The sequence below is a fragment of the Aquila chrysaetos genome, chromosome 11, assembly GCF_900496995.4.
Source record: "Aquila chrysaetos chrysaetos chromosome 11, bAquChr1.4, whole genome shotgun sequence".
In the NCBI taxonomy this organism is placed as follows: domain Eukaryota; kingdom Metazoa; phylum Chordata; class Aves; order Accipitriformes; family Accipitridae; genus Aquila; species Aquila chrysaetos.
The window spans coordinates 11,154,467-11,177,345 of NC_044014.1; the positions used below are offsets into that span (position 1 = coordinate 11,154,467).

Genomic DNA, 22,879 nt, shown 5'->3' on the forward strand with positions numbered 1-22,879 from the left:
AGAACTTCTTTGGTTCCTATTACATGCTCAGAGAGAGAGCATAACAAAATCCTTCTGAGAAACTCTTGTGTCGTAACCTAAGTAGGGTTACATCCTTCCTTAACCTAAGGAAGGATATTCCTTTCTTCTAGGAGTCTCAAAGTGGGTAGGCGACTAAGGAAAGATGAGTATGTGAAAAAGCGTTGTGAATGGACAACTCTTCTTCATTAAGTTTAATGAGCTGGCTAATGGGCAGCAACAATACTGAGTGAATAATACTTTGTGGGAAAGTACTCCAGTTTGGTCTCTGTTTAAATTACATTTCTGAAGAAGTGGCTGAAGTGGTCTTTTATCCAGCGGGCCTCCGATCCACACACAGCATGCCATGCAGACCCTGTTTGCAGAAAGTGTTACCCCATTTTGGTTGTTTGAGCTAGTATAGGATTTTCTTACATGAAAACAACTGTATTCGTCATTTCTTCTGTCAAGCAGAAAGGATGTTCTCATGAGAACTTCTTACTGCACTGTTAGATAAAGGCAAGGCTGCGCAGGCGGCGTAATTGCTGGTGCCAAGTGGGAGCTGCCTGCAGGCTCCTCTGTTAAAATTAGCTGGCTGAGCTGATCCTGCAGCCAAGGGGTATGTGCAGTACAACATGGGTACGAAGGCCATGCTGTATGTGCATGCAGCACAGCACAGACCTGCACCCGCTCAGGTTAACTGTTAGGTGGGTCACCAACATCTCAATGTACAATAGTCTCCCGGTCAGGGTCACTGCAGAGGGGAAGTGGTCTGTCAAGGGAGTGAAATGAAGCAAGACAGTGTAGAGAAGCCTGTTTCTTAAGTTAAATAGAGTAATATTTGTGTGGTCACATCATGTGCAAATAGTGTAACACATTTTAGTCTTTGAGAATTTCAGTAATTTCAGTTCCTGTTGCATGCTGGGAATTTCGTACTGGACATGTAGTAGTTTCTTGCAAACTAAAATCAATGAGTACAATTCTTCTTTATTACATAGCACATTGATCCGCAAGCTAGGAGGATTTTTCATTCGTCGAAAGTTAGATCAGAGTCCTGATGGTCGTAAGGACTTCCTCTACAGAGCTTTGCTCTATGTGGTACGTATTTCTTGTCTTTGTTTCTGTAGGTAGTGTTTCAGTCAGGTGGCAAATGGAAAGGAGAGTTCCATCTGTCCGGGGATGTTTTTTACTGCTTTGAATTTGTCTTAGGTTTCATGCTGCAAAAAAAAGGATACGTTTTTGTATGAAGTCTTGAATGTGTAGAATAAAAGAGAAATGAATGCCCAGCACCTTTGAGGATGAGCAGATTTTCACCTTGCGTAATCCTTATTAAAGAAAGTGGAATTAATACTCTCTGAAATAATGTTAAACCTTGTTTCTCTGATTTCTTTTGTTCTGAAGCATATCTAGACTGATTCTGTTAACTTAATGGAAGTCTCTGTTTATGATGGGTTGATGTAATCCTTTGTGCTGTTCAGTATAATAGCTGGTTTTGCATCTTGGAAGATGGGATGTACTGAGGAACCAGAAGGAGAGATGTATGCAAATCGGCTAGATCAACTGTTGCTAGAGATGTGGTTCTTGAACAAATGGCATTATACTACTTGTGTATTCATGCAAATTCAATTGCAGTTTGGTCTGGATTTGTGTCAAGCATTAATTATTGCCTTTATTTTTTTCATAAGTATTCATGCCAACTCATGATCTTCCGATGTTTTTGAAAGGAAATGGTTGCTGACAATATATTTCAAATGTGAATTTGCCGATATAATTAGATATTTATTTTTTCCTCTTCTCCAATTTTTTTGTATTCAGCACATAGAAGAATTGTTGAGACAGCAGCAGTTTTTAGAAATATTCTTGGAAGGCACACGGTCTCGAAGTGGAAAGACATCTGGAGCTAGAGCAGGTCTTTTATCTGTGGTGGTGGATGCTCTCTTCTCAAATGCAACTCCTGACGTCCTAATTATACCTGTGGGAATCTCCTATGATCGCATAATTGAAGGTCACTACAACAGTGAACAGCTGGTAAGAGCAATTGAACAACTTGTTTTGCCTAGGGGACTTTCTGTTTATGTGCAGGAAAATGTGTTGCATAGTTAAACGATGTGCTAGTAGTCCTCTGTCACATGTACTTGGTGTTAGTGCTGAAGAGCGTACAGCCATGAATCACAAAACCTCTCTGATAGGGAGTGCTGAGGTATGGGTGACATACTTCTAAATGCAAATTCATGACATAACAAATAATATGTTCAAGTGGATTTCTATGGAAAACAATAGTTCCCTAGATTTACTTGGAAGCTATAAGGTGTGTCAAAAGATTCGGCCTTGTTTTGTCTGCTATTGCATGCATTTTAATTTTAAACATAACCTTTTAATTGCAAATTGGAAAAAACCCAAACCAACCACCTATGTTTTCCAGGGCAAGCCTAAGAAGAATGAAAGTCTTTGGAGTATAGCTAGAGGAGTCTTCAGAATGCTGCGGAAGAATTACGGATGTGTCAGGGTAGATTTTGCACAACCATTTTCCTTAAAAGTAAGTTTGATATTTTGAAGATCCTTTTGAATGTTTGACATTTTTGGTGTTTCAATAGTGGGACACATTTATTTTGATTTTTCTATTTGTGGGTTATCATCACTAGCATTATTTGCTGAAGTCGATTCCAGCGGTACAAAAGTATCCCTGTTTTGCTGAATGCATGAGTCTTTGGACACATTTGTGTTAAGCTGAAATAGTCTCAGACTTAATATAAAGGGTTATGTTAGTTTTGAAATGGTGTAAGGGTGTAAGTATTCTTACTGGGGTTCTTGGTTTGTTTGTTTTGTGTTAACAAACAATCTTTAAAGTTATCCTTGTACCATGTAGTAATTCTTGATGTTGTAGAGACATTTGGAGTTGAAGGAAACTGAATACAGTTCTCCAGTTTAAGTAATTTAATGGCTTACACTATTGTTGAGGAAGGGCATTTATCTCACTGCATTTTTAAAAGTGCTAAGCAAATTAGTAGCTATAAAATTATCATCGATACTGTATCATAAAAATTTGCATAGTCTTTGAAAGTCACAGTTCGTTATTAGTTTACAACTATTACCAACAGTAGTTCACCAAATGCTGTTGTGTAGTTTCTCAGGGAATGGGGTGGTGCAGTAGTATCTGCCTTCACTTTTTAAATTTTCTCTGATCTCTTTGCAGAATCTGCTAGTACTGTACTTATCTGCATTTCACTAATCTGTGTTCTGCTACAGTATACCTTATTTTTTAGTGTGACTTTAATAAGATTAACTACTGTCACAACAACCTACTGGAACATTATTCAAATTAATTAGGTGTTCTTCTTTCTGCCCTACTTCTCTCAGAAAAGCAGTAGGTTGGAGAGCTTTGGAGGGTTCAATTACCGCAGCATGAAATTACTGTGACCGTCTGCACCGCATTGTAATTAGCGTAGTAGGGAAAGATATTAATTCACTTCCAAAGGAGGAGGCGTGGGCTATTCTTGGTAGGGAGTTAACAGTTGTTCTTGGATCAGTATAAGGAAAAGAAGGTTATCTGCCCTCTTAATCTAGTGAAATGCTAATCACTCTATACCTTCCTAGCAACCTCTGTCAGGTCTCATTTGTATGTGTATTCATTTTTGTAGTCCAGAAAGGTAAGAAATGACAAATTGTTTAAGTATGCCTTAACCAAGATTTGCAGAAGTGTAACTGTATTTTTAAATTGGTGTAGTTATGTCACTGCAGGTTTTTTTAAAGGAGATGAGCTTTGGGGGTTAATTTTGGGCATCTGCAGTTCTGTGAGCACAGGCTTAGAAGCAGAGGAGAGTGAGCTGGCTGTGAAAGTCTTTTAAGCAGCTTTCCTGGAACTGTTTTCCTGACCAGCAGGTTAAGTGGCTCTTTAGTTTCCCACATCAGTCTGTATAGAAACTGAAAGAACACAGTGTCCTGAAAACTGAATAATGTAAATGCTAACCTGTAAGGAGAGGTGTTTTGGCTTTTGAGAAATTTGGGATTCAAGAACACCAAGCGTGCAGTACCCTGCCTGCTTCCTGGGTGCTTTAGTTTGTGGCACTGTGAGGGGTTTTGCAACTGGTATTTACCTGTGGAGAAGTTCCCTATCCTGGTGTTTGAAGAAAGCAGCAGCAAGCAATAATTACAGTCTCAATGTTGGTTCTGAATGGGTATTAGACTTTGCTTTCACTCATGTTAATGAAGGCAGTTCTCATTAATTTAATCATGGAGAAGGTAGTCTCAAAGGAGTTGTTCCCAGCAGGGTGCTGTCAGGGGTTATCTGTTGTTTTTGTTGCAATGTATTTCATGAAGTACGGATTCCTTGCTGTGGAAAGTCTGCCTTTTCATAAAATAACATCAAAAGCGAATAAACGGTTGAAAACTTTTAACTTCTGTGACCTTATTACTGCTCTTTTAGTGTGAGCTATTTTTAATCACAGTTGCATTTTTGAATAATTGCCTTTTTCGTATAATAATAGTATTAGGTGGAAAAATTACAAAAAATAACAAGTCTTCTCTTAACAGGAATATGTAAACAGCCAAAGCCAAAAACCTGTGCCTGCTCCTCTTTCTTTGGAACAAGCTTTGCTACCAGCTATACTTCCGTCGAGGTAGAGATTTTTTGGGTGTTGGGGAGAGGGAGGACAGGTTGGGATTTGTTTGTTTGTTTATTTGTTTGTCTTTTTAGTCTTCTGCGTTACATTCCAAGTAGTATTTGAACTCTCCAAGGGTAATCTAATTATGTATAGAAGAACTAAAAACTTAGACAATTATAACTGTGCAATTTATTATGAGAGTTGCATTCTTTCTGGGGAGCTCTCTTTAAATAAGCTCGAGGAGGCTTTGTTTTTCTTTTTTAAATTTTAGTGACTTCTCTTGGTTTAATTTTAAATGTTATGGAATAACTTAGGGGGAAAAAATAACACAAAAATGTAGGATTTGTTTTTAAACCTCACAAACATTTCAGGTGGGTTTTGGTACAATTCCAAAGCAAATAGGACTTGGGAGTGAGTACCTCTTGCTCAGGGAGGTGACTGTCACTCAGAACTGCAAAACTGTGCTCAAGGGCTAGATCCGCATTTGTTACACAGGTACACATTGTAGTTGAGGTCTTTGCTGGACTTGTACAAACCTGTGTGCTCCTAGTAGAGACAAAGTCAGTAATTTATCTTTAGAAAGTTGTAGGTCCATTCAAAAGACCATTTCTAGTTTGTAGAGAGGCTGGGCTGGAAACTGGCTTTTAGGCAGGTTTGCTTAATCTACTGTTGTCCATATTCATTGGAAGAGAAGAGCTGTGGGGTGCAAATGATGTAATGGCAAAGTCACTAATAGCTATAGGACAAGGTTGCAGGTTTTCTTTTGGTAGTCTTATCTTGGATTGTTGTTTAGTGTGAAGAAATAATCTGGAAGAGTTGGTAGATACTAGAATTTTTGTGGAGCTTTTTACGCATAACATTTTTGTGCCTTTACCAGACTGCATAGTGGTTTTTTGTGCTGTAGTTCAGTTAGTGTATATTAAAAAAAACCCCAAACAAACAGTCTAGGTTATTTTACAGTTTGATCAAAATCTAAAAGTCATAGTGTGAATTTTTATTCTGTATTCAGACCTAATGATACTGTGGATGAAGGTACAGAGGCCTCACTGCCCAACTCCAGGGATATCACCAGTGAACCCTTCAGAAGAGAGCTGATAGCCAACTTGGCTGAGCATATTTTGTTCAGTAAGTGTTACAGTATCACTGTCAGCTACCTGTTTTGTTTTGCTGATTGCATGAACTACCTTGCTCTTTTGGTAATGTCATGCTTCCCAATTCCTTCCATTCAGGTGATCATTTCATGACTTCAAATGCTGTCTTGACAATTCTCCATCCTTTGCCTCTCTCCCTTCTCTTCAAAGTTTTATAAACTCTTCTTTCTGATTAAGTACAAGCTTTTTATTCTGTTTTGTTAACTTTTGTATTTGTTAACTTCTTGGACTAGTATACTGAATTTGCTGTACTCTGAAGTGTTTGTCATATTGATACACTGATTTCTTATCACTTCATGTAAGAAGTTATTGCAGTGTCTTAATGGCATTATTTAAGGTCATACTCACATGAACTCATCTAGCTGCATGGACCAGTGTTGCCAGGTTTTATAGGTTACATGGTGTATGCTTCAGTCAGTAGATCTGTGATTTCTGTGATTTGTGGTATAAAAGATGCATACAAAATGGTACTTAGCTTAGTAAACATTTAAGCTTTACTCAGCCTTCTTAGTTCCAAGTTACTTTAATTTGATTACTTTAATATTTTTCTAAATAATGGGTACTCTTTCACTTGTAATGATGTTCTGAACTTCTCAGGTGCTTAACACGTTTATCTTGTTTATCTCTAGCTGCTAACAAGTCCTGTGCTGTGATGTCTACCCATATCGTTGCTTGCTTGCTGCTGTACAGACACAGGCAGGTAAGGCTTCCATGCTGCTCAAATAGCCAAACATTGCTTTGGCCTTTTAATTAAAAAAAATAGCATGCATTTTACTGTTGCATGATACTTACAAAAGAAGAAAGATGCATTTAAATTAAAGTGCAATTTAGGTAGTCTGTGTACTAATATTTTAGTTAGTAATGGATGCTTGAAGATAAGCCATTATTGATGGGGTGATAATAAATACTCATGTGGAAACAGATTTTTGTAATTAAAAATGTAGTTACGCTTTTTTTAAAGAATACATGGTTTTGGTTAATTGTATTAAGATTGGGTTTTAGATCTCAAAACACATTCACCATTGAATATGCTAGAAATTCTTCTGTTAATTTTCAAATTAGTTTTGCTGTTCCTCAGTACTAGAATTATATCATGATGGCAGAATGATACTTATGTTTAACTGAAGTCTTGTGCGTGGGGCTTGGAAGAATTTTTTTTTTCTCCTACAAATGTGTTTTGCATTTTTTCTGAAATTCCTTCTCCCTCTAATCTGAAGCTTTTATTGCACATAAATCAAGAACAAATCGAAAAATATTGGTCAGATATGTAATCTTGCTTGTCAAGGACAGTATCACCATTCCTGTCAGTCCAGTCTTTCCAATTTCCTACAATAGTGGGATCAAAGAAGCGTTTTACAATGTGATCTGAAGCCATCTAGACAAAAAACAAGGAAGGAAAGTGCTTGAGGAAAAGCTTTTCCTCATGTCCCCAACCACGTGAAGAGTTCTGTTAATTACAATATTCCCAGATAATTGATTATTCATTTTATAGCATAGGTAATCAAAATACGATATCTCTAACGTGTTCTTGAAGAACAGCTCAGGTCTCTACAGGTTGTGAAATAAACCAAGGAGCAAACAAAAAACTTCCATTCCCAAATAGCTGCATGGCTTTAAAATATAATTGCATGTAAGTCAAAACCTGTGGACTATTTCAGCAAAATCTCCATGAAAATAAGTTTTTTCTAATATGACTGTTGTGCTTTGGATTATTGACAATTAGTGTATTGTTTATGTGTTTGCTATATACATGGTTATGTGGTTTACAGATAAACTGCTGTGCAGAAATATTGTTTCACAGTGTGATTCTCTTTTTATTTCTAGGGAACTGATCTTTCCAGGTTGGTAGAAGATTTCTTCTCCATGAAGGAGGAGGTCTTAGCCCGTGACTTTGACTTGGGATTTTCAGGAAACTCAGATGATGTTGTCATGCATGCCATCCACTTGTTGGGGAACTGTGTAAATATCACAAACACTAGCCGAAACAATGAGTTCTTCATCACTCCCAGCACAACAATACCTGCTGTCTTTGAACTCAACTTCTACAGCAATGGAGTACTTCATGTATTCATTAAAGAGGCCATTATTGGTATGTTTCAGGGTTTACCAAGGAAAGACTTTCTTGTAACCCATGAAGTCAAAGAATCTGCACAAAAAACCTCATCAGTTTTTCATGTAATTTACTTCTATTTATATATCCCCTCCTTGCTTCAGCCCATGTTTACTCTAACAAAAACAACTTTAAAGTGAACTCAGGGTTTTTTGTGGAATGTTTCCACCCATTTTTCTCATTGTCCTTTATCTTTCTTGGAAGTATTTGTGTATTGGTCACTGCCATTGGGAAGGCACTATGAGAATTTTGAGCCAACATGGCAAAACCTGTGCTTTGATCAGCAATATTTTAATGAGATTTTGTTTCAATACTTCAATGAGATTTTGTTTTGATCTGACATTAATTGGACACAAACAAAATAGTGGTGAATTCTGTCTTTATTCTTCAATTGCATGTGTAATGTTTGACTGCTTTTAGGCCTAGAAATAGACAAAACTGAAGTTTAAAGTTTCCTTTGCTATAAAGCTTTTTGGAAAAATAAACTTTGCTTATGTTCATTTCTGCTCTAGCCTGCAGTCTTCATGCGGTTCAGAGTAGGAGGTACAGAAATGGTACCGGTGGTGCTTCTCCCAGTTTGATTAGTCAAGAACACCTGGTCCGAAAAGCTGCCAGCTTGTGTTACTTGCTTTCTAATGAATTTACTATATCTTTGGTAAGTAAGTAATTGCATTAGTTGTCCACGTTTTAAATTTTTGTTCTGCTTGTAACTGCATATGTTACTTTGAAATTAATTGATGCTTTCTTCATGTGTCACAGTTTTGATACGTTCACCGTATGTATAGTCTGATGGTAACGGGTGGCAAGAGGTTCAATATAATTTGAAAAAGGAAGATAGTGTTCCTCCCATTTGCTTCAAGGAAACGTCTGAACATTTGAACGACAGTAGTTCCATGAGAACAGTTCATCCAAAAGATGTCTGGCCTAAGATAACACGTGAATTAACTTGCCAAACTCCTGTCACTACCTTATTTCCTTGGCAAGGTGTAACAAAATCAGTTGATCCAGTTTCAGGGATACATACTGAGTACACGCCTGCTGCTCCTTGAAGTGCTAAAGTGGGTGATGCTGGGGTGAGCCTGCAGCATTTCTGCTCTGCTGGCATTAGGCCTTTCCTGAGAAAGAAAAGCTTCTCACTCTGTCTCTGTCAGTTTCCCACAACTTGAGGTTGGGCTTCTTAATGCCTTCTAACAGATTTTGTGTCGCTTATGTCATTGGACCATCACAACTATATCTGCATTCTGCCCGAACTATTTAAATGTTTTTTTACTTAAACAAATACGAGTCTTTGAGAGTACCCAACTCATATGAGTTTGCATAGGTGATTGAAATTATGCTGGGAACTAAGGCTCCAGATTCTAAAGATATTCTTAATTTGCATAGAAGTGCAATAGTCACAGTGTGCCACACCTAGTACTTAGTGGCAATTTTAAACATGGCCTGACTTTGGTTTTTGTTTTGTTACAAAACATTGAAGAGAGCTGATGTTATCTCAGTTTTCAGACACTCTGTATACTTAACACTCTGTATACTTGCAATTTTAAGTGCTAGATATTTTCTTTTTTCTTATGTGTAGAAATTACTTAGAGTTCTAGAGATCCTTGAATTAGTTCTTAAATTTGTACACATATTTCTGACTCAAGCCTTTTTAAATGAAGCATGAGCCAAATTTAGTATTTTTGTCTGGCCAGTAATGTAGCTCATATGGTGGGGTTCTTTAGCAATCTTAGCCTTCTGCTTTCAGAGTTAATAACTGATTTTTTTTTTTTAACTTAGAAAATATTTCCTATGTGATTATGAACAATGTAAAAGAGATTGGGTTTTTATTCAGAGTTTCAAAACACATAAGGGAATTTCTTAAAAGTGTACCTTCCTTTAAATTCCAAATAAATCACTGGTATGAGTCTCAATGTTTTTAGTTTTATGATGATTTTATTCCAGAATTGTTAACAAACTAAAATTTGGTTAGAGGCGATTAAAAGGCAAGAATATTTAATATGGTTTTCTATCAGTGTAGTAATGCATTTCTTAAAAAAAACTGGACAATTTTTAAATATCCTATTTCACTGTAATTTTTTAATGTCTGCCTGTCTGCCAGGATAAACATGAGAGTGGTGCATTGGGATTATGCTGGTAAAAGTTTAATAACTTGCTTAAAAGGAATAATACTGCTGTATCTGAAACACTCTTACTGAACAGGGAACTGTTGTTGCTGTAATGGATGTGATTTTTTTCAGTGCATTTCTTTTATGTTGTGCAGCCTTGCCAGGTGATATATCAAGTTTGCCATGAATCTGTGGAAAGGCTGATACAATATGGCATTCTTCTGGTGGCTGAGGTAAGGTGATAGAGATACTAAATGAGCTTTGTTTCTTGTACTTGACTTTAGCCATAGGTAGTTTATGCTTCTTAGTTGTGAGTCTTGTTCTAAATATATGCTGTTACTGAAAGCTTGTAACAACTTAACAAGTCCAGGACTGATACTACTTCATTCCTACATTTATAAGCGTCAGACATTTTGGTATAGTCATCCTGTGATGCTAGGAATGACTCTGTGTGTAATTTCATTATACCATTAAACCTACTAAAGAAGACACATTTTATACTGTCTTGTAAAATTGGGATTTATTTTATTATTGGAGCCCTTTCAAATTGTAGCATAACTACATGAGTGTTTACTTTCTATTCTACAGGAGTCAGTAGTCCAGATCTTTTGTCATTCTTTGATTCCTTTGCGTCGATCTCAAAATTATTGTAAACCTCCTCTGCTAGCACAATTTGCAGTTTCAGGGATGTACTGGAGTCGCTGTGTGGTGCAATCCACCAGAGGCATACAGTGTAAAGAAAACCTGGGGACCCAGCGGGCAGATGACTCAGCATACCTTTGCTTCCTAAACTTTTTTTGTGCACAGTAAACAAATCTGGGCGCCCAGGAGCAAGAGAAGCAAAATTTAAAGAGCACATGGAAAAGGAGTTATCTATTTGGCTGCTTGCTTCTTGCACCATTCCAGTTTCAAAGGAGGCTAGAGCTGCTTCTGGGGTATTTATTAATGGCCACTGCTTCACTCTAATGCTTCACCTTTTGATACGTCCTCCATTTTTAATATATGTAACCATAGGTACTATTTACTTGATATACCTGGATATTAAACACTCTCCTTCTTTGGAGGTACAACTGCTTGCTTTTTATCTAACCTACAGACAGACATGTTGTTGTGCATTAGATTGTAATCATTATTAGATAAGTCCCAAAACGAATGCTAATCAGAGGATTAGGAAGAAACCTGTATGTTCCATGCCTGGGGACAGGTGAGGAAAATAGGTGTGGACAGCAGTAGATAAGCACTTCTGTCTACTCAAGGATGAAACCTGCCTTGAGGGTTCTTCTGTAAGTTCTGGCTGCTGAGTCTGATACTTTGCTGTTTATAGCTGGGATATAGATAGCTATTAGGCAGTATTTAAATATTTGTGCAACAAAAGTGCAACGTTTGAATGCTTAAAAAGGAGATATATTGTGTCAGTAAATTTCTTAAACTTAGAAGACCTCTGTACCTGCTTACTACTTTTAGCACGTTAAGAATTCGCATAATCAGTGCAAACACTGTAAGCAATGGTGGTTTCATGACTTTGGACAGGTTGGAAATGTTTGTGGGGTTTTTACAACCTGTTCTCTAAGAAAGGTAGCTAGCTTCTGTCTCTTCTAATTATTTCAGTTTACTGCTGACATTAACACATTGATAAATTTCCCATTAAATTGAGCTTGATTGACCCATGCTTTTTTTTAAATTCTTTTCCTGTGATTCTAGTGTCTACTTCAAAAGCTAAGAAATATTCCTAACACATAGTTAGGATCTCTTTGGTATTTTTTTAAACTTATTTTGTGACCTTTGCTTCATTCAAAATAAAACATTTAATCAGAGTGCAAGATTGGAAGGATGTCATTCTTCATTTGCTGCAGAGGCCTTTTTCTTTGTCATGAATATTATGACAGTAATCACATCTACAAGGTGTCTGTAACCCATTTGGTTTTAATCTTCCCTGATTCCCATTTCTAAATGGAATAAATGTATGAGGGTCTTTCCTCAGTGACTTAGCACTGGTGACCTTTGAAAAGTCTTTCTGTTCTACTACTTTGAGCAAAACAAATAATGGTGAATGACTGACACTAAGGCTTCACTTATTCTTTCGAGTGTGTGTTTATTATCTCTAAAACTAATTTCTGAAGATGCATTGTTGAAATTGAATGTTGCATCAAACATTGGTCGGTCAGGTGGAGTATTTCTCTTGCACCTCAGTTACTGTACACCTGAACTTCTGACATACCTTCATCAATGTAATCAAGGTTTAAACAATTTGGGGCCTTTGTGATTAAAACTGGCTCATTCTATTCTGACAAATGCAAGAACAGCATCATTAGAGGCAGTAAGTTACCGCTTCCAAATAGCTACTTGTGGCATTCTGCATTAATTGAGACTTTAGCTATGTAATATAGTAACACTGAGTTTACTACTCTGTCGTTAAGGCAACAGTAGCATGGAGGTTAGCAATATCCACATCCAGATAGCATCTCAACTTTCTGTCCTAACACAGCTGAAAACACTTTCTTGGCAACTGCTACTGCATGGCCTCTGGTAGGAAGATTCAGCAACGCTTGCAAAGATTTCCACTTTTATGCAACAGGCAAACTAAAGAAAAACAGTCTTTTTCACCCAATGTCTCTTCTCTCTGCTTGTCTCAACCCTGTCTTTAATTGGGTCTCACCTGCTTTCATTGAATATTGGTTAATAAGTGGACTGATTAAGTCAGATGAGATTATAAAGTAAATCCATTGTTTACCTGGATTTGGGTTTTTACCTATTTACCACCTTGTCTTTCAAATTTAAGCAGGATGATCAGGAGGATGTTAGCCCCAGTCTTACAGAACAGCAGTGGGATAAAAAACTCCCTGAGCCATTATCTTGGAGAAGTGACGAGGAAGATGAAGACAGTGATTTTGGAGAAGAGCAGAGAGATTGCTACCTGAAGGTAATATTAACCTAAGGCTAATAATATTGAAGCCTGTTGTGAGAGATACAAACTACTTCACTAGTTTGGGAGGCGTAATGATAATTTTTTTTTTTTTTTTTTTTTTTTTTGGTGGTTCACAGTGTTAGTGTGTTGTATTTTGCTACCGTCAGTAAAACATCTTTCCGTCCTTCCCATGAGGAAAACAGCTGAAGAAACATCAAATAATCTTATAGGGAGGTGGAAGGGCAATGTTTAGTGTCATGAAAACTAATAAAGGCTCGAGTATCTTAATGTTTAAATGTTTTATTCTTTACTGACAGCACGTACTCTAAAAGGGGTACATCCGGCTGGTCTTTATTTTCAGCCTAAATTTCACTTCACAGGTTGATCATGTTGATTTTAGACATATTACCAGTTTTCTCACAGAGCTGACACAAATACTCTTTAGGATATCTTGTTAACACTTGGAAACGTGTCCATCTCTGTGAATGTATGGCAACCCTTCTGTTGGCTGCAGAACAGTATGATGTCTTTAATTTTATCTTAGGAAAATAGTTATTAATATCCTGGAGGAGAAAAAAGTTGCATTGATCTGTGATGTGCAGTGCCTGTTTTGTCTCTCATGGTAAACTGCTTTTTTGTTATGCTTTCATAATGTGCTGTGTTGTGGCCCTGTATTCCTTTTTGTAATAAGAATTATTTCGGCTGCTGTTTTGCCATGTACTGTATTGCAGGTCATTTCCTGTTTCCACTGGTCTCTGTCACTTAAGCTCTTGTTGCCCTTTCTTAGGTGAGCCAGTCTCAAGAGCATCAGCAGTACATCACTTTCCTGCAGAGGTTATTGGGACCTTTACTGGAGGCATACAGCTCTGCTGTCATCTTCGTGCACAATTTTAGCGGTCCTGTTTCAGAGTCTGAATATCTTCAAAAGTTACACAGGCACTTAATAAGCAGGACGGAGAAGAATGTTGCTGTATATGGTATGTTAAACTGGTTTTGGAACTGGTTTTGATTAATTCTGTTCCTCCTAACACAAGGTAGCCCAAATTCAATTGCAGTTTGTTTATCTCTGGGTTTTCTTTCTTGCAGCTGAGAGCGCTACCTACAGTCATGTGAAAAATGCAGTGAAAGTCTTTAAGGAAATTGGGGTAAGTGGTGATCAAAGCTGGAGACTGTTAAGTTTCATTTTAATCATAAGCACAATTTTGACAATTCATGGAACCTGTTCGGTGTCAGTTTAAAATCTGTGAATGTATCTGTGCAAATGCATTGTGGGTTTTAAGCATTTTCCTTTCCTTAAGGCTCTGGGCTGTAGGAAAACAGCATACATTGCAGAATAGGGTACTACTTCTTGCCCCTGAGAAAACCTAGATAAGTACTAGGTAACTAGACATTTTTATTCACAGCAAATGAAGTTCCACTGCTCTACTACAGGCCCTTATTGGACATCAGTGACAATGGTGGAAGGCTGAGAGCATGCTCTGTGCTTAGTAACAGCTAAATTTAATTTTGAAGGACTACTTAAATCTTCCAAAAGTATTAGTTACTGAATTTTGGTTTGGCAGTGATTGATGCTCCAGGAGAACCATCCTAATAGACCTCCTGTGTCCACCATGAGTATACAGATTTTCCTTAAAATAAAGGATCAGTTTTGCACTTTACCATTAGCATTTTGAATTTTAAATCACCTATCTACATTTTGCAAATGAAGAGTTTTTCTTTCATCAGGATGACGTGGCTTCCTGAATGCCAGATGGATTTTAGCATTATAATTTTGAAAGCATCAGCATTTATGCAAAGTATTACTAGATAAGGGTTTTGAAGTCTTTGTCTTTAAATTCTGGTGTATTAAATAAACTAACAGTAGTTAGTCTATGGTAAAGCCTATAGTAAAGGTATCTTCCTGTAGACTGTAAGAGCTGTGAAGAAAGCACATATCAAATCCATCATTTTAATTCTAGTTTATTCTGCTGTTGGAAAAGTGGAACTAGATAGCATCTGCTGAGCACCTACTTGGAGCATAGCATCTGAATTCTTGTTTTCAAAGTCCTTACACTTTTAGTTCAGATGCCTTTTGAGTGCGTGTTTTATCCCTTGGTGTTAGGAGCTGGCTGTTTATCATACACTGTGCTTACTTCTCAGTTTCTCTTCTTTTGTACCACTTGAAGGGCTTCAACATTGAGTGAATTCCAATAATATCTAAAGACATTGCCATCTGAGTCTTGAAGAAAGGAAAAAAAAAATTCTTGTAAATGAGGGCAAATTTAGTATAGACCATAAAATTTTAATCATGAAAGAAAGGAGATTCTTTTAATATGGTGTTACTTACATATATTCATGCTGTGCTTTAGGTTTTCAATCAGACAAAACAAAGAAGAGACACTATCTTGGAACTAAGCACTACGTTCCTACCTCAGCGCAACAGGCAAAAACTACTGGAATTCATCATGAGCTTCATGGTATTATAGACCACATATAGCACCTTTTGTTCAGGGGCACGAAGACAGGTTTTGAGACTGTGTCAAAGCCTGGGGACATTTGCTAATCCTACCAAGTGTAAGGTGCCACTGTCTGGGTAAGGCCTTCTCTGACTTGAACTATTGGAAGACAAGTGCCTTCTTATGTATGCATTTATGGGTTTCTTACAGTCCCAATCCTGTTGTAATACAGCGGTACTCAGATGACACTTTGGATACAAGTAATTAAACATGTTGCAAAAAATAAGATAAATGATTAGAATTAGATTTAAAATGAAGAGTGAAGTTTTATCAGTGTTACATTTTAAATAAAGTTTTAAAGACTGTAACAGATGCACAAATACACATATTGGTGATCTGTAGCTAACCCTGAGATCTTGAGTTTAGTGGCAACACAGCTTATGGCATAAACAAGTAACTTTCATTCCAATTCAGTTTTTTTGTTTTAAATAAATGGTTTAAAAATTTTGCTTAGGCAGGATATATATTTCATGGATAAAGCCATAGTTTTTCATAAACGTTAACATAAATGCCAAAATTCTAATAACAGTTACAGACATCTGAGAATAATGGTCATGTAGCAGATGGTTGTGAAAAATGCTGTCAGCAGACACACCTTGCACTATTAGAGCTGTGTAGTGCAGTGGTAAGTTGCACTAATCACTGCTGTCATGAAGAATGTGAGAGTAGTGTTCTTGTTTTTATTATGGCATCTGTCATTCAGCCAGATGAAAGTCAGGAGACAGTTGCCTGAATGTGAGTATCTTGTAAAATCTTAGATTATTATTTAATTGAAAAAAGCTTTTGTTTTGTTTTTAATTAATAAAATGTCAGATTTTTTTTTTTTTTTTAGTGGGGTAAAGACTTGATTTGGTGAAGTAATTTTTAATTTTGGCCCTAAAAATTTCAGCAATAACTTTTGCAATTCTTTGGAAACAAGTATTCATATTGTATTCTGTTGCTGAGCAGATCTGAATTGGCAGTAACCTCTAGAAACACAGAAATATCATAAACAATGTACTTTTGACTCTGATCTAACTGACCAAAAAAAAGTAAATTTGTAGGCAAAACTGAATTATTAATAAATTCTGTCCTATGAAACAGGACTCTGGTCTTGCAATTTGATACTTTTGCATGGAGGACTTGCACTGTAGATTTCATCTTCTCTTCATGCAAGTGGAGATTAGATTGCAACCTATAGTCCTGTATTTTAGTACAGCTGATCTAGCTGAAGCAATAACTTGGTGGTATGTGAAGCTGGTTTGCTTGTGAAATGTGTTTTTCCTCATTTAGATTGCCTTCTATATGAGGGAAATCAAACATTTCAATTACTGCAATGTTTTGCTTGATTTTCATGTCCTGGCCTTGTGAGCAGAAAATCGCCCAACCTTCATCATGTAATCTCTGTTGCTTAACATAAATACGGAAAAGCATACTTGAATCTCAGCACTTGCACTGTTACGCCAGCACAAAACTGATGCACACAATTTGAGTTTGTGGCCAAGGAGCTTGCGTTTGTACTGCACATCTGTCAACAAGAATATTTCTGTAAATTTTTTTTATTAAATGCTATTAATATTTGAAACCTGCAGTTTATAGTTTATTAGCATTATACTGTTAGCACTGTGAGACGCATGTGTTTTGTCACTAAACCAGGTGCTCTACAACACTTAAAGAATTTCTGAACCAAAGCTACATTAATACGGATAGAAACTGACCATAGAGTCGCTTTTGTTCTTGTGTCCTTCTGCTCTCTCAGCAGGATAGTGACCACATCGCACATAATTTGTTTTGTGAAGTCTACTAGCTATTTAGAAAACGGTTTCATCTCATACTAGCTAATATGCACTGTTTGTTAACCTGACGAATGCTCCATACAACAGTTGTTGCTGATGGCTTCCATTTAATGTCAAAAAAAGACTAGGTGCTTCTGAATAACAAGCTCTCGTAGTTTACTGCATTTCAGTAAATCTGAAGTGTACTAACAGCAAAGATTGTACATAAAAAAGATTTTTGAAAATGAAGCAATATGAAGCAAACAAAACTTGAGTCATTTTATTAAGAATGTTCTGCCAACTGACATATTAGTTACCATAAAACCCAGGAGTACTGTGGTCACTGGAGTGTTCTGGCTAGGTGTTGCACCTGAGATAATTTATGGCTGACATTTAAAAAAAAAAAAACCAAACCTGGTTAATATAAATCAGTGAGTGGGTAGGGTAATAATGCATGTGAATACATTAATGAATACATTTAGTATGCACAGGGAGGGGGCACCTCTAAAACTGGTTTGTTTTTGTATGAATAAAACCTGCATGTGAGAAGTCAGTACTATGAATCATATGCCACTGGAAGCCTTTGCATTCTGCAGCAAGTGTGTATGTATACATATATATGCAAGCGTGTATATTATGACACACGACAACTATGCTTTTCCCTGAAAATAAAGCACAGAATATAAAATTATCAGGCTGTAACAGTCAAAAACTAAACCCAACACTTTTGCACTGTATTTACACCTTCAGTGTCTTCTGATTTTATTAATCTCTCATGTTTCCTTTGCTGATAGAATGCCAGGTTGAGTTAATTTCGGTAAAGTTAACCAGTAAAGAAGAAAGGACTGGCCCTGAATTACCACTAATGTATTTTAAGAACTCTCCTCTTACAAAGACTTACAAGAGTCTCGTCATTCCTACGAGCATATTACTCAGGTGTGCAAGTCTTTTTGGGCCAGGATCTTTCATGATATGAGAAACTTAATCTTTCCATATGCGTCCTGTAGATCTCACATTTTTAGAGTGATGAAAACGTAGAATTCCACTTCCCATGCCGCCACAGCTGCCCAGGCTCCCAGGGATTGTAAACTTGTTAATAGATTTACTTTCTACTTACACTGACATGGGAGGCATACCTGCCTTCTCTTTGACAGTATAGGGCTTTATTCACCTATCTTTGATTAGGAAGCATATGCACATACTTGCATTCAACTGCCTGCCTGCTCCACAGAGAAGTATCAGAATCACCATGTAGAAGAAGGTTGAGCTGGGAGGTGATGTAAGATACTGTTGCTCTTGTGTTTCTGTACTAATGAGCCTGATACTGCTTCCTTGAGAATGTTACCACGTTTTACCTGTTGCGTGTAATGCTGTGTCTGTTGTAGAAGCACAGAGGTGTACTGGAGTCATTTTAATAAATTAAACTGTTTGCTAATACGACATTTAACAAGTTCTTCTAGTGGTTTTTGTGTTGTTGTTTTTTTAAACAACCTGCTAAGATAATTCATTCAATAATTTTGTCCCATTCCAGGTAGCTTCTGAAATTAAGCCACGAAAAGCTTTCATTGCAGGTGTGTCTCCAGCAGTGTATGTATTGGAGCAGAACCATTTAAAAAGCAGATTGAGGTGACATCCTGACTCCTGAGTCACTGTTTTGTTGCGAAGCGGAGGTGCCATTTTGCTTCTCCATTTCCCGATCCCCACAAGGCTCTTGTACGTGGCTTCCTCTTTTAAAGTTCCTCTCGCCTTATGGGGGAGGGGGGGTCATTCAGGAGTCTAGGACTGCTCTGATGCTGCAGACTGTCCCTTCTCGTGGCGATTTCAAGCTGACCTGGAGTGCAATAAGCACCTGTCAGCAATTCTGACAGCATCTGGCAAATGTGAATCAATTGCAGTGGGGCTTTAATATAATAAAACCTGCATAGATGATCATTACTTAAATTGAGAAGGAGGGATGCTGTTTCACTCTTCAGAAAAAAAAAAAAAGTTGTAATCAACTGATTCTTTAAGAGGCCTCTAGCAATGTTCACATGCAAGCAAGGCTCGATTAATTGACAACTCTAGGCTGAGGCAGGAAACGAAAATTCAATTATTGTCAATAGCTTGAATAAAACCCAATTCTTATTGGTGATGACCTTACATGTTATTCTTTCTGTAAATGTCTTCCTGTTTCTCAGTCTTTTAAAATCCCAAATGTCAGATAAAGCACTTATCTCCGGTTTTTGTTTAATTCAGTTTTCTTGTAATAAAAGTTTGTCAGGCTTACTTAGAAGGATGGCTTGATTTGAGCTCTCTGCTTTGTTCTCTCTTATGGTACACCAAGTTTTCAGCAGCCCTGTATTTTCAAGGTAAGTTCCACACTGATCTGAATTGCTGCTTGAAACATTTTCTTTTCAGTCTTTTGTAGATGTTCATTGCACTTTGCATTTGCTGGGTGAGAAGTGTCATCCTTATTAATTCTTCTGTAAGTTGGCCCACCTGTTAATGTAATTGTCCAAAAAGTGTCATAGTTGATGCTGTCATTAGAATAAGGAACTTTCATGAATGAAATGTTCATTGCTGGATGTTATGCTGGAGTTCAGACCTGAGAGACCATAAACCCCAAAGAGACTTCTAGATTCTATCTGTCATAAAGCATTGACAGTTACAGAAACAAAAGCTATTTATTTAATTATTGTGTAACTATTAGTTATACAAATACATGTGTATGTAATTATGCAATGCAAAATTTCAATAAAAGATGCATGGCATAATTGCTATGAGTAATCTGCATAAAAAAGGTGTTCTCCAGCTTAGTAGTAATATTGGTTCTTGAACTGATAGTGTTTGCAACCTCTTGGTCCCAAATGTTTTACAGAGTGACAATCTCTGGCAGATGAGAAAACCTAAACATGGAGATCAGATAATGCGTCTAAGGCCATGCATGGGCTCCCTGGCACCGATGAGCATATTCTTTTGCTCCTAATTTACACATCACTTCTGATGCTGTCTTGTATTTTCATTAGCAAGTGATGGTAGTTTGAGGAAAGCTACATGCGTACAGGTACTAAGTGGATTTTTTTTTCTCTCCTTAAAGCACAATTCACAGTCAGAATGGAAGAATTATGGAGTAGAAGAATTACTATCAGTAGTGGACATGATTCCGCTAGCATTTGTTCTGAGTCTCGTCTATTCGGTATCTTCGTTAGTGACTTGGGGAATGGAAGAGAGAGTTTGCTCTTTACATTTGTAGATTAACAAGATCTGTGGGAGCCAGGTAGTACACTGGAGGCTGTCACGATCCCAATGGTAATGATACATTTTGGAAAGATCTGAAGGCAAAAAGAAGAATGCAGTTCAATCAGGGAAGTACAAGGTATTACAACTGAGAGAAGAAAAACTAAATGTGCATGCACATGAAAGGAAATAAACTGCCTGTGCAGCAATTCTTTGGAGAAAACTCCAATTTACTGGCAGATCACAAGCAGAACATGAGCCAAAAGTGGCATACTGTTACGAAAAGGGCAGATGTCATGCAAAGATACCTTACACCTGCACATGAATGACAAACATGGCAAAACTTTCCATTCAGATTGATAAGGTCTCAGCTGGGATACCATGTTCTGTTTGAGGAGCTCTATTTGAAGGATGATTGGGCAAGATGGAAGGAAGAAAAAGGCTTTTTTTTCCCCTTGTGGAGAAAAAGACAAGAATCTGGATTATTCCCTGGATATGGGAGTACGCAGGTTGGATAAAGGTAGTGAATTTAGTATTCAGTTGCAGTGAAAAGAATCAGGTTAGACACCGTAAAAATCTTTTTTACTGTAAGCAAAGAGAAGCACTGAGATAGATGGCCTGGGTGTTGGGTCCCTGGCCCTGCTGGTTGTCCCATGCTGCGTGATGGTGAGCGAAACGGACGGGAGGTGAAGTTCTCCCTTCCGGGCCTGGGTGTCTTCCCTAGGTGAAACAGAAATGGGTTTGTGCAGAAGCAGCTTGGTCAGGCTGCTTTGACTGGTGGTCTCCTGGCTCTTTATCCCCGAGTCCCGAGATCAGGAACAGCTCTAATATAGATTACACTTCTTGTTCCTGTAATCCTTCAGGAATAAAATATATGAAGGCTTTATTAAGGTGGTTCTGTAAAAATATTTGCTTAGTGTCTCTTCTGGTCAAAAAGCACATAGAGTGCCATCAGTGATCAGGAAAGAAATAGAGAAGAAACCGGGTAACATCGCTGTGCCTTTGCACTGCATCTTCAGTGTTGCGTGAGCATTTTCATGGAGAGATGTGTAGGAGCCTCCTACCTCCGCCAGCAGTAAAATTCCTGGTGACTGGAAAACGTGTGAGGGATCCTGCCCCTGGCATTTTCACCTTCCAGACTGTTCCTGGCAGATTACAATAACAAATCACAAATTAACCCTGTAATCTGTGAAGAGATTACAGTTTAACTCTGGCCCTGCTTTGGAAATCCTGAAAGCCAAGTGATATTTCCTGAGTTTTGGGTTTACCGCCGCCTTGACTATTGCATTATCTCAGGAGTTCAGGCTCCAGCGATTGTATCTGCCGAAAGAAAACAACATTTATAAATGCCACAGAATTGACAGTGGCATTGTTTTAGCATAATGCGTTTTCTTTGGAAGACCTTCCAGGTCCCCCCCAAAAATACTTGAGCAACCTCTTTCAGTGAGCTGTGTACTGCGTGATGGCTGCTGTGTAACTGGTACCCAAGATGGCTTGTTAACAGCTAGCTGGAATGTGTCTGTAAAACCAATGTCTCACCTTTGTTGTCGTCCTTCAGATGAGGCTGAGGCAGGGCTGATGGTTTGGTTAAACATTTTGCCTGTCTGTGGAAAGTTCTACAGGCTCACCTTACGGCTGTTAATATATGTGTTCTCTAAATTTAGCTGAAGCCTAATTTTAGCAGTGGTGCTAGGCACCTTTTGAATCAGCCTTCCTCTTGTCTCTGCAGGATGGAGAAGGCCACTTAAACTACTACCTGTCAGAAAGCTGTAAAAGCCCTTTTTCAGTGTTGATATTTCCCCTTCATTAAACTTCATTATTATAATTCAGCGTCTTTGCCTACAAATCTCTCCCTTTGTCTCTCTGGCTGGCCATTTATAGCCTCCAGTTTCCCCAGTTTCTTCTTCCTGTGTGCTACAGGTTTAGACACTCCTCATCCTCATGACCGTTCCTGTTCCCAGGTGCTTCTCGTTGTCCTTCTTAACAGCAGCTCTTTGGTTGGGTGACTCAGCTTTCTCATTCAAACAAAGCTCCCAAAGTATAAAAATAAGCTCCTTTAAAATCCAGGCATGGTAATTAAAATGAATTAATATTTTTCATCTTTTTTTTTTTTCTGTCAGAAAATCCTGTCTCCTTAAAAATCAATGTATTAAAAAGCAGGTATATTTCTCTCTATGCTTCCTTATTTTGGCAAGGTGTTTGTGAAAGAATTAAATCTGAAGAAAGACTTTGCATTGAAGTAGTGGCTTTGTTCAGTTTGGAGTTTTGAAAGTGGAGGTAGAACAAGATCTTTCTCAAAAGTTTTCCATAAAAACTTTCAACAAAACAATTGGATTTGAAATGCTTGTGATGTTTCATTCAGCTGTCATTGAAATGTAATTCATCTCCTCTCTGTTTTGGAGACTAGCTTGATTAATCCACTAGTATTTGTTTTCCTGAATAAATGTTATTTTTTATTTTTGAAAATGATCAGCCTGACTCAATGAGATCAATTTTAATGCTATCCTGCAGAATAATATCATCTATGCAAAGAAATTATGTTTTG

At 37.6% G+C, this 22,879-nt stretch overlaps 1 protein-coding gene across 6 annotated transcripts in view; it reads left to right on the forward strand.

The window, feature by feature from the left end:
• Positions 1–18,565, forward strand: part of GPAM (glycerol-3-phosphate acyltransferase, mitochondrial) — a 39,182-nt gene extending 20,617 nt beyond the window's left edge. For 5 of the 6 annotated variants that reach the window (XM_030030185.2, XM_030030183.2, XM_030030186.2 and 2 more), the window contains 13 exons: positions 996–1,095; positions 1,813–2,025; positions 2,420–2,533; positions 4,528–4,613; positions 5,608–5,723; positions 6,379–6,449; positions 7,574–7,838; positions 8,372–8,514; positions 10,120–10,197; positions 12,744–12,884; positions 13,657–13,846; positions 13,956–14,014; positions 15,218–18,565. In XM_030030185.2, coding sequence (XP_029886045.1) covers positions 996–1,095; positions 1,813–2,025; positions 2,420–2,533; positions 4,528–4,613; positions 5,608–5,723; positions 6,379–6,449; positions 7,574–7,838; positions 8,372–8,514; positions 10,120–10,197; positions 12,744–12,884; positions 13,657–13,846; positions 13,956–14,014; positions 15,218–15,334 — 1,693 coding nt within the window. In that variant the 3' untranslated portion in view covers positions 15,335–18,565. The remainder of the gene's footprint in view (positions 1–995; positions 1,096–1,812; positions 2,026–2,419; positions 2,534–4,527; positions 4,614–5,607; positions 5,724–6,378; positions 6,450–7,573; positions 7,839–8,371; positions 8,515–10,119; positions 10,198–12,743; positions 12,885–13,656; positions 13,847–13,955; positions 14,015–15,217) is intronic. The other variant, XM_030030180.2, reaches the window with a different exon arrangement.
• Positions 18,566–22,879: the final 4,314 nt, after the last annotated feature.